The sequence below is a fragment of the Corapipo altera genome, unplaced genomic scaffold (genome assembly GCF_003945725.1).
Source record: "Corapipo altera isolate COAL_440 unplaced genomic scaffold, ASM394572v1 48b, whole genome shotgun sequence".
In the NCBI taxonomy this organism is placed as follows: Eukaryota; Metazoa; Chordata; class Aves; order Passeriformes; family Pipridae; genus Corapipo; species Corapipo altera.
Window position 1 is genome coordinate 2723782 of NW_020884884.1, and position 17878 is coordinate 2741659.

Below are 17878 nucleotides of genomic sequence, written 5' to 3' on the forward strand. Positions count from 1 at the left end.
CTCAATGTAGTGTAACAGATAATCAATTCTGGTAAAATAACTCAAACGCTGCTCACTGTTACTGCTGTGGCTCAGGTCTTCAGGTTCAATTGCCTGACTTTATTAATTTTTATCTTTCATCCTACTTGTATTTCTGAAGACTTTCCCCCTTTTTCATTCAGAAAACAAGAATTGCGCACTGTAGAACATATAATTTATCACACAACTTATCCTGCATGTTTGATTCCAATGTTAAATACTGATCTATTGATAATCAAACATCTGAAATGTTTTTTGTCTAATAATTTTTCCCCCTTTTGAATTTAGGTATTAATTTACCATACAATCAGTTATGAAAGGGTTACACTTATTGATTTCTTATTTCAACTGTGTTCAGTTTCCAAATGTTAAAATAGGATACAATTTCAGCTTAGAATTACAAGGAAAACATCTATCTTAAAAACAGTGAGAAATAAGTGTTGAAATAGGGGTTCACTCTAAGTGAAGCTAGTGAACTTCTCTGTGAAACTTGAGTTTCTTGGAATATTTTATTACTTGAATACAAGCACTGTGGTACTTGTTAATTTACTGTAACTTTTTAGAAAAAATATGCAGAGGGTTGTACATTGTCATCTTATTCATCAAGGCATTGTTGTCAATCTTTTACATTATTGAGCAGATCTGAGGTCTCTCAACATTATATGACCATTTGTTATTCATTTAGAAGCAGCACAGCTTTAAAAAGTTTATAAATGCAGTAAAGGGTAAGTCATATATCCACGCTGAAACCAGATCCCATGAGTGACAGATTGTTACTATGCTACAGTAGATTGTCAGATGCAATTTTCACCTTGTAATTTTATCAAAATTCACTACACTTCTGTTGGTAGAAACACTGTTCTCAGTAACATTTATGGAAACATATTAAAGTTGTGCAGTTCAGAAATCACTGCATTTTCCCCCCTTCTGTTCTAGTTCTTACAAAAAAAAATGTCAGGTACATATATTCAATTCTGCAGGCACTGTACGTTATTTAAGAAAAATACTAACTATAATTGTCCTTCAAGATTCTGTTCCAAAATTCATCATCCGAAAATTCCACATTTGCCTTTTTCTGTGGTACCTGACTTCTAACAGCTGTCTTTAATGTGTGGGATTTGCTTGTTTGCCATCCTCTGCAGCTCCACCAATTTCCAGTCTCCAAATGTAAGCTTGTAATTGTTTAAGGAGTCTACCAGATAGTGCTTCCACAGTATTCTCACAATTTGGCAGTGGATTAGAATAGGATAAATTGCTGTGCTACAAGTTTATTTCATGCACATTTGAAGACTTTACTGTTTCATGTTTTCTCATTCATTCTTCATCTTACCTTTAAAAAAAATTGATAATATTTTCCATGTAATAAATGCTGCTCTGACAGTCAAGCATTACTAGCCAATTGATAACCTACAAACAGTATTGTGATCTCTTTAGATAATTAATCTTAGCTATTTTCCTGTCAGGAGCAACAGTGTTTTTGTTTTATGTTGAGCTAGAAAGATTGCCAGTTTTGAAAATTAAAAAGCATTCCCTTTATATTTATATTTATTCATTCTGGTAACAATTTATGATGTTGCATTTAGATACTGAGTGCTTGTCAACAAACATAATTATATTTCTATATAAACAAGATTGGTGGCTTGACTGTGCAGCTACATCTTGGTTGAGAATGCTTTGATATAGGTTCAGATTATACAAGCTGTGTATTTATGTGGCAGTTTTCTTCCTTTGTTAATAGTTTTCTCCTATAATTACTTGCAGGCAAACCAGTGTACATTTGGGATCATTGTGCATGGGAGACATCAAGCGGAGAAGGAAAGCTGCTCCCCTGCCAGGACCCACAGGTAACCAATTTCCCTGGGACAGAGCACAAACCACAAGATGTTAAATCTCTAAATACAAAGCAGCAGGTCAGTGACCTGAGGAAATGCTTGATAAATTCAGTAACTTCCCGTATAACTTCAGAAATGTTCTGTCTTTATTTATTAATAGAGATTAAGAAATAAATAGGGTCTCTTCATTCTCCGTCAAACATTTCCAATTTCCAGTCCTTTGTAGCACAGCACTTCTTTAAAGAGAATAAGTCTTTCTTCATGTACTGAGACAGCAAAGATTACTGCTTATGTCTCTTCAAGCATTACAAGGAAGGAGACATAAGGTATCTTTTTTCTGTGTGGAATGCATATGAGTGCTCTAAATACCCTGCACAATAAAGATAGGATGTGAATTCCTGGGCAAACAATTGAAAATGTGGTGATAAGTCTGTGAAACACAGCTTTCAAATGAGTGCTGTAGATTAAACAGGAAGCACTTGCAAGCACATTTGTGAAAGATTTTTACAGATGCAAGGTCACAACCATTGGATGCATTTTGCTGATGTCACAGCTGCGAAATGACTTTTTCAATACTTAGCAGTGATTTATAGGACTCTCGTCAGTTTGTTATGTTAATTATATATGTGCATACTGGAAAGATTAGCTTGTGTGTCTGCCCATGTGAGATCTTTTATATATTGCTAGTATGGAAATCTGGTTTGCATGTCCTAGTCATGTATAAATTACTATAGCAACATTTGCAACACATAGAATTCTTCAAATATATTTTAAGTAGATGTCTTTAGAGAAACCTAATATTTGTATTCCAACTGAATTCTCTCTCCTGAAACTTCTTCGCTTCAAACCTCAGTGGCAGAAACAGACCAGGAATAATATTAAAAATGTTATAAAGGCACCTTAGTGGCAGCAGTATGAAAAAAAGAGAATCTGTGGGTCAGCTTCTAAGACTCTGAACATATGTGAAGTGAGAAAGAAAAATACTTAATGGCTGAAGAGAGAATAATATAATTATTTCTACAAGGTGATTTTCACTTCACAACTTTCAAGTACTAGAGGATGTCATTTTGTGCTGAGAGGGTATCAAGTATCATGAAATTAATTTTATTATTCATTTTACCTTGGGCTTTCAGCATTCAGAATTTTATTTTACAAGTTGGCTCCTCTGCGTAACTTTGCAAAGCCAATATTTTGATACTAAGGCAAATATGTGGTCATTCAATGTTATGAATCCATATATTCACAATTTTAGAGATTGTTTTACCCCAAAGTTTACCTTTATGTGAAGAGCCACTGAGAATAATGGTGGATAAAGGTATCATATGAGGTAACTTTTAACTAATGTGCTTTTTTTTTTTCAAGTTCAAGGTAATATTTTCAATTTTGTTCTGGGCAGAAGGATTGAGATTGTTCTTCTTTCAGTAGTTTTAGTTAGCTAAGATATAGGAATGGGAGGACTAGATTTTATGTAGAAAAATTTGTGAACTAATTTTTTTAAAGAAAGAACAAAAGTTGTTTACATGAACAGAAGTTGGAAATGAAAAAAAGCATTCTCCTAATAATTGTCCATATTTAACATCATAGTGAAACCTGAAAGGCTATCTGTAAATTAATCATTAACTGCAAGTGTTTTCTTCAGCTATATGAGTGGCAAATCAGCAAAGTTTCCCCTAATACAAGCCAATGTGTTGATAACAGTATTTTTGAAATTGTCATCTGCATTTGAAAAAAATTACTTTGGTAAATTAATTCTTGTAGCAATATGCACAGTGTTGAAAATGGTCATTTATATATTTAACTTCAGTAGTACTGATGGGAATGACTGGCGATCCTAACGAGGTATCGAAACGTTCCCTGGTTTTGAGAATCACAAGGGTAGCACCTGCTACTTTCAGACACCTTACAAAGCCATAGACTTTTGTAGCAAGCAGTGTGATTGGTTAAACATTTATTAATTGTGACAAGAACACCCAATTTATTTCAGTACTCCAACTTATTTACTGCTCTTTCACCTTTGTATTTTGTATTGAAAAAATAAAATGAATATTGATAGAGTTAGATATTGATTTCTAAATTTATAGCCTGTTCTCAGCCTGCAGTCAAAGTCACATACCAATAGGTTTTTGTATATTAGTAACAAAGGATGTAGCTTTACTTGTACAGCATTGAGAAACTATTGAAGCAAGAAAGTTTGAGCAGCACAGAGCATTTTATAGTTTCAAAAATGTCATTTGTAAAGGTGAAAAAAATATATGTTAAAAGCAATGAATAAAATGGGAGACAACCATGGATGGTTAGGAGCTGACAGTAGTGTCATATTCTGTCTTTTTTAACTAAGATAAATTTTCTGGTTTGTGGATGTTTGATATATCCCATCTGTGTATTATTGAACCTGCATAGTTAATTAACTGAAACCCAATACTAGTAAAAATTGTTTACTTCCTACAATTCAAGAATTAGGTGTTGGACATCTTAAATACTTTTTTGCACAACTTCTTCCATGAAACAGATATTATTTCAGTGATTCTGTTCACATCTAGGACCAGGTCATTCCCAATGACCTTATGCACCCTCCAACTACCCCAGAGGTAGAGCTGTTTCGTGTGACACCCTGATATATTCCACTGCAGCAATACAGTGCTCTCAAGTTTTTATAAAAACCTCTTAGACAAACTAATCCATTGTCATAGAAATAGCCCTACCAGAACTGGGTCCAGTTTAATGTCAGTAATAACAAAACAGCAACAACAACAACAACAACATTTTTATGCAAGAGAAAGGACATTCTTTGCAAAGTATTGTTACTACTTGAAACACATTTATTGGGAACATTTACAGTAATTTCAGTCTTAGATTATTTAGTTTAAGTCTCATATCAAACCAGTAGGTGCTACAGAATTTTAGATGCCATACACCGAATATGCATTTACCCCAGTTCCTTTCCAATTGACTATCTTCTTCTGTACAAGCTTTTCTTTTTATCATCTCATGTTAAATCCTTGATATCTTTTAGATATTTATTTTTTTTAGTAACTAACCTCTAAGTCTTAAATTTTGGAAAAAATCATCAAATTCTGCTTTATATCTGTGGGATGCTAGTAACTTCATTTAGAGTTTGAAGAAAGGGTGATTCAGAACAAAAAAAGTCAAGTTTCACTTGTATGCCTTGTCAATAACCATTTATTTTTATTTCAAAACATTCTTTTTACTCTGATGTCACATTGTGTGCTTTACAGTTTGGAGCAGTGTTGAAAACCTGCAAAAACCAATTATAAAAAGAGAAAGCTATTTTGTACTTTAAATATAGAAAATGTGTATATAAAATAGATAAATTACTGTGAATGTTATGGGCACTTTAATATTTACATTTTGCAAAAGCAAATTTCAGATGTCATTTTCTTTATCTAGTTGGCATGTTGCATGCACGTGCTACACTTCAGGCTGGTACTGATTGAAATGACCAAGTTAAAAGTCTCATTTTAAAGAATGTGTTTTAATGAAAAATATGACAGATTCTTAATTACAGCAGAAATACTGAGCACTGCTGTAATGCCATCATGACTCACTTTAACAAGGTAATCAAAAGGGTACATGTTTTCATTCCTTTTTAAAAATTGCCAGCGGAACAGCTAAGCAAACTATTTTGCTGATGCTTAATATGTCAGTGATTAAAAATCAGACCTGAATATCTGCAGCACCAAAATGATGATTTGAAAAAGATTGTGATTACGGTGTGATAACAGAGGTGGCTGAGGCTAAGTTTGTGGTGAAGGTCAATTTAGTGAAATAGTTGGAGAGGAAAGGTAGATTTTTGGGTACTTGGATGAACTGACTGTAAATTTCCGAAACTCTAGATAAACTATTATGTGCCCACTTTCTTTTTGGCTTGATTCACTGCTTTGCTGTCTGCTAAATGTACAGCTCCATATGCAGAAATCCCTTGTCACAGGTTCAATACAACATTGACACGTGTTGTGAACACTTTCCCAATTTATTGCATTTTGACATTTCTTATCCTTACTGCCGAAGTCCTTTCTGGTATACACATCATGCCTGCTTGGTTATCCAGCCTATGGACACTCATTTTTCTTTGGTTGGTTTCTGCAACAGATTAAACTTTAGGGACTTCTCTCTGTTTGTTTCTTCTATCATATTGTCTGACTAAAGTAGTTACAAAATTAAAAGACTGCAGAATGCCATGCAGTATTGGAAACTGCCGTCCCTTCAAAGCAAAAGGCTTTTCATGTTGAGCTTGAGGTGACTGGTTCAGGCAGGGACTCTTACATACCAGCACCAGAATAACAAAGAAAGTTCAGTAACAAGCCCTTAGAAGACCCACAGTGCAACAAGAACCAAGCTTATACTGGAAAATTCCTGATGTTTTTCTCGTGATCTAGAGATAAGACAATATTCTGCAGGCTGTATGCGCAGCCATATAAAGTCAAGAAGAAATGTTCAGGTTGATAGAAGATGACTGTACCTGCCTTTTCTAAGTGCTGTTGTCTTCTGAAAAGTAAAAGCTTAAAAAATAATTCCCCAAATTACTCTGGGAGTCTTTCCTAAGATAGCTGTTTGTGGTTGTGGAAAGCATTCAAATTGCCTCCACTGGGAGCTAAACTTGATGATCCTCTTGGGTCCTTTCCAACTTGAGATATTCTATGATTTTATGGATTTTTTTTTTTTTACTTCACTTTCAAGAATCATAAACTAGCTTAACAGAGAATATCACCAATGAGAGCATCCTTAATGCAGAGGAAATTTCTGCAAAAAAAAGGCTAAACCAGGCATTTTTTTGCACTTTCCAAAGGTGTGTTTCATTAAACAGTTGTACCCTTGAGAATAGCTTTGAATGAAACTCAGAGGTGCCAGTAGGGAGACTCATTCTCAAGGGCACTTATGTGCTCTGCAAGTTCTGCACATTCTCTGCCAGGTGTCATCATAAAGTGGTTCCCCACAGAGACAAACCACCTCCATTTCATTTGCAGTTTCTTAGAACCATCACCTCTTTTAGATGGGCTGATGCAGTTTTCCTAGAACTCAACCAATGGAAGAAGTACCTGATATTTCTGTCAGTCTGTTTCAGGTTGGTAATACCAAAGGACTTTTGCTAACCACAGGTGGTTTGGGAGTTAAAATGTGCAAGGGGGAAATACGTGTAGTTTTTCCTCAGTCAACATAATTACCTGTCCCAGCTCTCCACAACAACCTCTCAGTCGATGGTGAGTAGTTTTTCTTCCTCCTGAGGGAATAGGGAGCACTCCTGCAAATAGTCCCTGGTATAGCTTGTGCAAAAATCACTTTTCTTGAAGGTTTTTTAGCATATAATTTACTTTTTGAATAACGAAGCTTTATGCAGAAGGTTTTTGGCACTTCAGAGAAATAAAAATACCTGTTTAGGATGTCAGAAAATGAAATTCATTGATCAGGTCTCCAGTGCAGGTAAGTTTGGATTTCTGTTTTCCGTCTATACTGTAAAAGCTTTGCAATTGGTGTAAAAGTTTTAGATAAAACCTGTTGTACATACTTGTCATACTTTGGATTTCACAAAGAAAATTTTTGCTTTGGATTTCCACTACAACGAGAGGAAATATGGATTTATTGATTATAAGAGTTTACCTTTCAGCCTATATATTGACACTGCCAATGCTGATGTAATAACTAAGATTCATGTTCTGATGCCTTCATTACTGACAGAGCGATCTCAGTGAGCATTGTTTGCATAAATAAATAGGCAAATGGTTACCTAGCCCATAGTAAAAAATATGCAGATATATTTGTCTAGGATTAATTAATTAATATTTGTTTTTAAATTAAGATAATTTGACTGAAGGTAATGCTCCAACCACATAGACACAGAACAGGAAATAGAAGTGGAACTTCACCTCCAGTATCCTGTCAATCCATCCCAACTTGAGTTAGGGTCAGATAGAGCTACAGTGATGTGCATAGTCCTAATAATCAGCTTAATCCTCCATCATTCTACTGAAATTAACAATAACTGTGCTCTCCAGCTTACTCCACAATATTAATGTGATTTAAATCCTTTCCCTGTGGGTTTCAGTGTAAGGCTGCAAGTCTTTCGCTAAAAGTCAGGGAATGCACATGAGACGGGATCAATTTTGCTGAATTTTGAGGGGTTTGAACAGAACTTTGAAATGTTCCTCAGTGAGAATGCTTCTTCCAAAGTGCCATCCAGTGACAGTGTTTTTGTCATCATAGATAACTGACCTCCTTTGGACCCAAGTGAAAAGTCAGTATTGGGTATTCAAGAGACTCCCCTTACAGAGGGGTAAATGGGAATCTAATGATACCAACTCTTCCAACCAATTTTAGTAGTTGTAAAGACCGAATGGGCATGATGTTTTAACTCCACACAGTGTAGTCCAATAAAGAATGGAAAGAGAAGAGCACCTGCAACTCCAATTCCAAGTGATCTGTGTTACTGGACAACCAGTTGTACCTAAAATTCACTGTCTCAGTTTTCATGGGTGTGTGAATTCATGTTTATATATTCAGGAGAGTTGAAAATGGGTTTAAATCTAGAGTCTATGCTGCAAGAAAGAGTACATTCACCCAGGCCACAATTATGTGACTGTTCCTTTAATACCTCTTGTATCAGGGCAGTAGGAATGAAACTGTGGCAGTGCAGATATTAACAAATGGATGCAGGGTAAATGTGGAGGTTTCCAGCACCTGCTGAAATCGTAGCTATGTCCTCTCTGCTATTCTTATCTCTCTGTTAGCTAGAATAAAATTCAATGCAAGCAGATTCACCTGAACTATAATCTTTCTAGTCTTATTCTTCAGACAGTCTTAGATAGCTGAGTGTGAGTGATGTGTAAAAGTCTGGTATAATAATGCAGTCTCAAATATTTGCTAAAAATTTTCATAGCATTTTCACAGCTGAGTTGTTTTAGTTTGGGGGGGTGTTTTCTTTTTTACGTATACAGCCATAGTATACTGAATTTTGAAAACCACTGCAGGTACTGATTTTTAAAATTACCGTATGGGTGTTGGCTGTGCTTCTGATGCTGTCTGCACAATTATCCAAAACTATTTTAAAAACATAAACATCTAGGCAGTCTGATTCCCATTTTGCTAGTTAGAGCTGGCATAAAAAGATAGACTACAGCAATATATTATTCTGATTGCATTCCTTGTAAAATTGTCTTGTGTATCAGGATCAATCCCTACTGTTCTGAGCTCATCTGTCTGATAGGAGTCAGAAAAGAAAAAGAATAGATGAAATATTAAATGCTTTCAGAAAATGAGGGAGAAAGTGCACTGGCTTTTAAAGAGAAGCAGCATGTATCGTTTCTTCTTCCATTGGCTGTTTATCCAACATCAATACAACACTTTAGGAGCCAAATTACTAAACAAGCTGCCAATTAGGCTTGCAGTCAGCTGGATAGATTAGTGGCTAAGAGAGGCAGATACAAGATTTTCATCTCTTGAGCCAATTACGCAAGTGAATTACCATCCACAATGCTCCTTGGAAGATTTGAGGTAGAAAGACTGACTCTGCTGTGATAGACATAAGTGAGATCCAGGGTAGGGGGTAAGGGTTAGCAGGCCATGTATTGCAAAAATTACCCAAGCAAAAAAGAGATCCTTCTAGGAAAGGATTTAAAGGATTTAAGGCTGCTGGGAGCGATAGAAGAGGAAATAATAGTTGTGGTATGCTCTGCGAAGGCATTGCTGTTCTGCTCACAAGTCTTAATCATATAAAAGAAAGATGAAAGGGCAAGACTATATTTATGTACAGTGTCATTTTCTCAGAGCTGTTTAAAAACCCGTTTTCTTAACATCAAAAATAGTTCAGTGCCAGAGACGAAATTCCTTCACTATGCCTTCATTTGTTTCTTCCTGCTGGGGAGGGGGGAACCAAACCACATTTTCTTAAAATGGGTTATCTGAAGATTGAACCTATCTGTATTCTGATTTTATTCAGACCAATATAAACCAAACATGCTTGGTGTTTGTCTTATCCAGCAATTGGACCATACAAATAAATATTGTCACAATAGTGGTTTATGGGGTCACAGTTCCTTTATTATTCTATAATGCATGATAACTTAAATGTTGAGCTTTTAATTTTTAGAAGCATTTTGCAAATAAAATGGATCTGTCAGATGAAAACTGTTCATACGCTCATTTGTTTCCTGATGAGAATGTTGTACACTGGTGTAACATTGTTTCTTAAACATGAAGCAAATTTAAAAGCTGAACTTTTGCAAGCTGCTGTATCCAAAAATGATTAAACAGATGTGAAGCCTGCAGCAGCATTAGACCTCTGATCTGATTTTAGCTTACAGATGGAATTAAATTAATTCATGGCAATCACTGTAAAATCAAGGGTATGGCACTGAATGCTAGTGTACTGTTTAACCAGGACATACCTGTCTCAACAGCTGTTAAGAAAAAATTACATACCTTTATTTTTCATTGAAACCTACCTGTAATGCCATCATAAATATCATACCAAAATTAAACAAATGTGATGAGTTTTTTGTTTTCCCCTTCCCAGTTTTGTCACTTACTCCTCACAGGTTTCATATCCCATGTATGTAAGGTCATATGCATCAGACATGTAGACCTTGAAGTGTATCTATTCATATACACAAAGGTTTGAGGATGGCCTTTTTTATTTTCGATTGGCAGTATTACAAAAAGAAGGAGCGTTAAGTGAGGGTATTTCACAGTGCTGTCTTTTCAAAGAAGTTACTGTTCCTCCTTGCTTGTGTAATGGCAGCCACTTCTACATGCAGAACATTCATCTAATAGATCAGGAACCAGTTGTTACGGTTGCTAAAAACATTTTCAGTCTACAGAAAGAAAAGGCTCTGCACAGCAGATTTCTGCAAATTACTAGTGCAGAGACTTCTTTGTAACTCCTGGAACCCCAGAAAACCTCATACAGCAATAACCTTAGAAAAATGTCCCTCCTAGTTTTTTTTTTTTTATCTGATTTTGCATAGTTATTTTTTGTGGGACGACGCAGTGGGTTGATTTTGCTCTTGCTCCTGGGTGGGTCAAGACTGAACACGTCCCAGAGGTAACACAACCATTTTCAAGGCCACTGTGCTTGCACCGTTCTCTCTAACAGGCCCTACTGGCTGGTCCAAGAAGTGCCATAGGCATGAATTAAAAACTGAACTTGAAGATGAATATTGCAAGGACAATTACTGCTTTTAATTAGAAAATAAAAGCCCAAAGCACAGGAATGGGGGTCAGGGGAATAGCACAGAGTGTAGCATGATTTTTAAGAGCTCTCTCCCGTCATGCAGTCAATCAGCAATGCAAATGTTTTTTTTTTTCCCCAGTTGCTGATTGCTCATGAAATGGAGGAAGGGGGCAATACCACTATCCATATTCTTTGGATTTAAGTAAAATATATTGCATTACAGATAAATTTTTCAAATGATGGGTGAAAATTTGAGGAATATTAAAGACAGATATAGATAGTACTTATATAGCAACTGACTATACTGCAAAAGAATGGTCTGCATATGTTAAATATTTTTCACAATTCAAATAAGAGCTATCCATATTCACCTCATTTACAAGAAGGAGTAATTAGTCAATTAGTAATATAGGCAAAATGGTTGGGGGTATGGTTTTGCCTTATTCTTGCCACAATACAAAGCCTTCAAACACATTGTTCTTTGGACAGTGTATGTTGTTTGACTCTTTGCTCAAAAGTGGATTGTGAAGCCAAGTTTATTGTGGTTTCTATTCTCTTTTCTCTTCTCTTTCTTTTTCTTTTTTTTTTTTTTTTTTAATATGGTACCATACAAGAGTAAAACAGAACTCTGAGGGAGAGCTTCAGCTTTTAACAGGAGATAGAAAAGTATGTACAGTGGAGGGGGAAATAGTTACAGTGTACATTCTAGAAGTACTTAAATGTCTTCAAAAACAAATTATTCCAATTATCCTGTCACAAAAAAAAAAAAAATTGAACTACTTCAAAAGGTATCAAAAATAGAAACAGCAGTTTACTAAATAACATGTCAGGGTACAGATTGTTCTTTCATATATCTTCTTTGTGAGGTTCCTCTCTGGCTGTCTTGTGAATTGAAATTCATACAGAAAGGTACATCTGTTACAGGAAAAGGTCTGTAGATTTTTTCCCCTAATAGACTAACAAAAAAACTGTTTACATGGTGTCAGTCTATGCCTTGCATACCGTTCCAGCAGCATTGCTGCCTTTGCCTAGGCAGCATTATGAGTGGTTTAATGTTTCCAGTTTTTAGATGGCATGAAATACACTCTTTCCTGCTTAGCGGATCTGTTGGATCTTTCTTCCCCTTTAAGTTTCCCCCTTAATTGTTCCACAGACATTTACTGGAATGATGCTTTGTTTCTTATCATCCCTTCTCACTAAAACCGGACCAAAACTTCCAGGATTTTACCTGTGAGGTTTACCAGAACTTTTGTTGAACCGTACCCTTTTTTCTTTCCCTTTTCTCTGAGTTCGAAAATTGCAAAGGAACTAGGAAGGTTACAAAGCCTGTGTTGTGTATGCCAGGCAGTGCCAGGGACTCGTCTGTATAAAAATTGTCTCTGCCTGTGGGGGCCTGAAAAGAAAGGAAGTCTTGGACATTGAATTTTGTGCTGGTCAGTTCAAGAGGAACCCTCTCAGGGACTTGAGGCTGCTGACTTAAAAGCCTTTATTTTAAGCCTAGCATTAAGCATAGCTTCAAACCAGTATTAAAGGATGCCTTCCCTCAATGCACTCCCTTTTTTCTTTGACTCAGGAACTGAGATAGTGGAAAGCTGTCTGCCTTTTATGTAGCCAGTGTTTTACTGAATATGAACAAATCTATAGTGGATAATGCTGGAGTACTGCAAGTTCATCATCACAATCATCATGAGGTTTTTAATGTGCACCTCTTGTTTTTAATTTCTGTCTGTGTATGCGGTTTCCACTGGGGGGCTTTGCTTTTTGTGTGTGAGTGTTTGATAAATTAGGCTTTTCAGAAGCTCGTGTTCAACTTTTCTTGTGTTCTTGTTTAGTAAGTTAATATAATGAAAAGCCAGATGCTTGTCAATGGTAAATTCTTGACTGAAGACATTATAGTCTTCAAAAACCCAAAACCTAGTCTACAGTATTTTTCAAAAATTAGCAGGCCAGAATAAATAGGTAGATAAATAAACAGGTAGTTTTGGAAGCTGAGAACACGGAAGGGGTTTTTTGTTCTGTTGTCAGAGGAAGGGAGATGTTGAATAATGCTGAAAACAAAATCCAGCTGCCTACATGCAACTGTTTGTGTTAGTTCAACAACGTCATCCCTTTTTAAAGTTGTTTGCATGGTGGAACTTGATAAGTTTTAATGCAGATTCTTGAAATAAGTATCATTTGTATCCTTCATGCAAGATAGTTTTAGATGGGAAGGCTTATCCACGCATCATCTCCAAACTGTGGTTTGAGGACTTGGATGAAGGGGAAGAAAGAGCTTTGTTATGTTCACCTCACTTTTTTTTTATGATGCATTTATGGAGAAAAAAAGAACCTGTTATTAAAAAAATAAATCAGTTACACTAACTCTTGCTGACACTCTTTTCTGAAGTATGTGTGCAGCTTTTCTCAAATATCTCGATGCTGTGGAGAGAAGAGTGTGTGTAAACAGCACTTAAAAACATTGAAAATACCAAAAGTAGACTTGGATGTATCAAATCTCACAATGTTGAGTAAAAGAGAAACTGAGTAAAAATATAGCTGAATTTCACAGTAGATGACCACTTGTCTGTACTGTTTCTGTAACAGCTGTAATGGTTTAATCAGAACTTCTTTATTGGGTTTTCTTGAAGGAGATCTTAAGCATCAATAAATATTGCTAAGAATGGAATGATGTTCGTGTTAGTATGATGTGTTTCTCCTTAATAGCTGTATAGGACTAGAAATTCAGGTAATTTTACCAGTGTATTGGTAGACTTGTGCAGGTGATTTACGTTCTTTGAGGCTGATGTAACATCCACCGTAGTGGAATATAAAAGATCTGTGCCAAAACTTGTCATACTTAAAAACTGAATGAGTCTTCCATAAATTAAAAATAAAGCATAAGACTTTATTATTTAGAATCATATGCAGTCAAGAGGTCAACATGTGCAAAGACAGCCTGTTCTAGCAACCTGTTAGATGAATTAGGAGAATAAGAAGGTTTAAAGCTTTATGGGAGATTATCCTACTCTTCTCCTCATGGCAGGCAGCGCTGATTAATGCTGTGTTTCTTTAATCTCAGGGTTTGTAGGAGAAAACACCCAACCAATCCCAGAAAACAACATTGGAAACAGAATGCTTCAGAGTATGGGCTGGACCCCAGGCACGGGCCTTGGACCAGACGGCAAAGGGATAGCAGAGCCCATAAGAGCCATCCAGAGACCAAAAGGACTCGGACTTGGATTTAGCTGACAGAAATGCACTCCGGCTGCCCAAGAAAAATAAAGCTCAAAATTATTTTAAAAATAAAAAAAAAAAAAAAGAAAAAGGAAAAAAAATATATTATTTGTTGTGATGGGCAAATGCAGTGATTTTTCTCTCAAAGACCGCTGAAGTCAATGAGCTTCACACTGGCTACACCAGCTGCAAGGTACAGCCACAGTGGCAGAACCGGCATTCGAATCTAACTTTACAATGGTGCTAAAATGTACAAAAACTTCTACTTTTTTATTTTCTGTGGTCTTAAGGTTTATATTAAGCATAAAATTAAGTTTATTCACTTTTTTTCCTAGAAGCTTTTGACACAGCAAGTTTTAGTTTTGTTTTGTAAGTACAATTTCATCTCAAGAGCCTTGATAACATTTGTCAAGGAAAGTGGAACTTTTTACAGCTATTGTGGTTTTCCCCTCTTCAGGCAAAGTTTCCAAACCTGGTATTTGTCGTGTTTAACAGTATTTGAGGATAAGCTGTCATTATGCCCATAAGATATACACTTTTCCCACTGGAAGGTGATATGGTATGCAATTTTGTATAAGAGCATGAAAAACAGCTTTGTTGTCAGAGAAATACCATTCCAGCATCATTTTCCACCAATGTATTACTGTCTTCCACATTCAAGCTCAAAAGTAATGCTTTTATACTTGTTTTTACATTTACAGGATTATCTTTTCTCAGAAAATATTTTAAAAAGTAAAAGTTTACTCTGACTTTGGATTTCCCTTTATATTAATAATTCTCAGTGTTGCCACATTTAGGAATAGTTTGAGCAATTGTATTTCAGTGTCTGTATTGTGGGGTTTGGCATATTTTAAACAATGCAGTGTTCAACATGGTTTGGTTTGTGACCATGCTGTTGCCAATGAGCCACAACCTTTAAGGATCATGAACAGAAAAAGGGCAAGGAGAAGCAGGATTAGGATGGAGGAAAGGAAGGAAAAAGATACTTTGATGGCATCTCACAAATCTAAGCTAGCAATTTAAAATCAAGAGGGATCATTAAGTGTTTTAATCAGTATCCTAATGTATCTAATGTCAGCAGAAGCAATTTCATTAAGCACCAACCAATCAAGCTCCTAGGGTACTTATTAGTCTGCAGGATAAAACAAATTCCACTTTAAAAGTAAATGATAGGGTTGAAGGAAACTTTTGTTATGATGGACTAAGAAGAAAATCCTGCTCCTCTTACCACCCATGCCTGTAGTAGCTGGCAATATTTACCCTGACTGCGGAGGAAACAGGATTTGATTCTCCAGTCTTTTTTTTGCTCCAGGAGGAGGATCTCTCCCTTCCTCAGCTCCCAAACTGCAGAGAAAAATACTTAGTTCTGGATGCTTGCAAAGATACTTCTTTAGGATAAAAAGAGCACTACTTCATTCATGTGACTCTGAAAGACAGTGATTAACTTTAAGACATGTTTTTATTACTTTTTTTTTCTCTCAGCTTTACCCATTTTTCCAGGAAATAGCAGCAAGAAAATTATGAATAGCAGCATTATAGAAATTAATTTCCTTAAAAGAAATGTTCATACTTTCCACTGTGATAACTGTCAGTTTGGGAACGTTGTTTTACCATGCACCATAGTGTAGAGTGAAAAATTAGTGTCTGATGTTGTTTTTATGATAGTTAAATGCACAATGCACATGTTCTCTAAGTTTTAGAAAGACTTTTTTGCTGTTTAAATACTTTTTGTGATTGTACGGTTTGACTTTTTTGAAGAAATTTTAAACAGACTTGGGATTTATACAACAACACATACACTTTTTAACAGAAGGTTTTGGGGCACAATATTATGTGAGTTTGCCACTTCAAATATTTCTTGCACAACTGAACTGGGTTAAATACATTCCATATTCAAAGAATTTCAAGGCCACAAAGGGCCGACAGTCTGGAATTCTGCAGCTGGCAGAGGTGCCCACTTGTATAAGTATTATTTCCAATAATGCATTTATGTGGCCTGCACCTGTTCTGTCAGTGCCATGTGCTACCGAGAGCAAGCAAATTCTAATGACCTCTTTGTATTGTACACCACAATCAAAAATCTGTTAAAATAATTTTCAATGTTTGAATTGGGAAAGTGAATCTTCCAAGATCTGTTTGTTGTGGTTCTGTTTGCAAAACTGTAAAGAAATACTCATTCCATGTTAAAATTCAGTTATTTTGCTTTGGTTACAACACCTGCATATCTTGGGCTGGAAGTTCTAAGTATGACACATATAACACTTTGAAGTATTTCTGTGCAATTTGTCATAGCAGTAGTTCCTCAAGAAATAAGTCTGCAGCTCCAAAAGTACTTGTAAATGTTTCCTGTTTTTAAAAGATAAGAGGGAAATAATAGATATATTTTGAGGGAAAATATCTTTAGCCTATTCAACTCTTTTTTCATCTGTTCATACAGATATAGCCAGTCTAGTAAACAGTCATAATGGAAGAACTATTTAGTCAGATTGAAAATCTTACAACTTTTTGTTTTAAATCACTCTATTAGTGAGAAGCTATTAGACATTAAGATTAGTCAAACTGATTTTGATATAGAGATAGATACACTTTGTTTTCCTCAGGTATTATCAATAGATACCACAGCTGACAGTACACTTTATCTGTGAGAAGCTGTAGAACTAAGTGATTAATATATTTTATTGTAGTGTTTTGAGTTATTTTTTGTGCAGTAAAATTTCCATTCTGACTCAAACTATCATTTCATTTTCACTTTTCCACATCTCACAGGAGTGGTTTTAAAGATGCTCCAGCAGTGTGATTTCGCACAGTTAAAACTAGTGTTAAGAAACAAAACAAAAGTTAATTGTAGGGTTTTTTTCCTTTTTTATGGCCATTGCAATGTTAGCTGGCTTTGAAACAGGTCGAAGTACTTGGATTTACTGGTTTTTTCTTCAGATCTTTCCTATGTCCGACTTGCAATCATACTATGATACCTGCTATAAAGCTGGCTCACATTATTTTAAAATACATACAGGTACTTCCAGATAGTAATTCTTTTATGTCTGTGACACTGAAGGGGTTTTGCCTACATAAATAAATATGGGATCATCTTGTATCTAAAAGTTACCATCCATCACTTGCCAGATTCTTTCCATTTAGTAGCTCAGCTGTTACCGTAATATTCTTCCTCTGAAGAATGTTTAGTGAAGAGACATTGCCTATTATTGCATTGTGTTTTGCTACATGTTCCATGGTGTCTCAAAAGTTCTGTGAATTGAGCCATTAACTGTTAATAAAAGAAACCCATGAGCAGTATCTTATTTCTAAATAAATATTTGTTGAAATCAGAGAAGCATTATCAATATACCCATTTTAACAAGTTTGTCCCTGCATTTGTCTTTCTGCAATTAGGTCAATAATGGGTGTAGAGTGGCAGTAAATAGCTAAATAATATGTATAGAATGCTTTGCTTTGACAACACAAATGCAAGATGAAATAAAATAAATAGACTCCATTCTTCATGAGTTTTGTATGTTCTTTTCTTTAAACTGTGTTGTTACTGCACAGGTGAGTACAAAAACATGCTGTTTCTGAAAATATAATTGAGGTGGGTAGTATCATCTACCAAGCAGATGCATATTATGCTAAAGCT

The 17878-nt window shown here is 35.6% G+C and overlaps 1 protein-coding gene across 1 annotated transcript in view; it reads left to right on the top strand.

Moving 5' to 3' along the window:
- The window catches only part of GPATCH2 (G-patch domain containing 2), a 120145-nt gene extending 105797 nt beyond the window's left edge, over positions 1 to 14348 (top strand). Inside the window, exons 9-10 of the mRNA XM_027641581.1 lie at positions 1780 to 1862; positions 14093 to 14348. Of these exons, the coding sequence (XP_027497382.1) occupies positions 1780 to 1862; positions 14093 to 14262 (253 nt within the window). The 3' untranslated portion in view covers positions 14263 to 14348. The remainder of the gene's footprint in view (positions 1 to 1779; positions 1863 to 14092) is intronic.
- The last annotated feature ends 3530 nt before the right edge of the window (positions 14349 to 17878 follow it).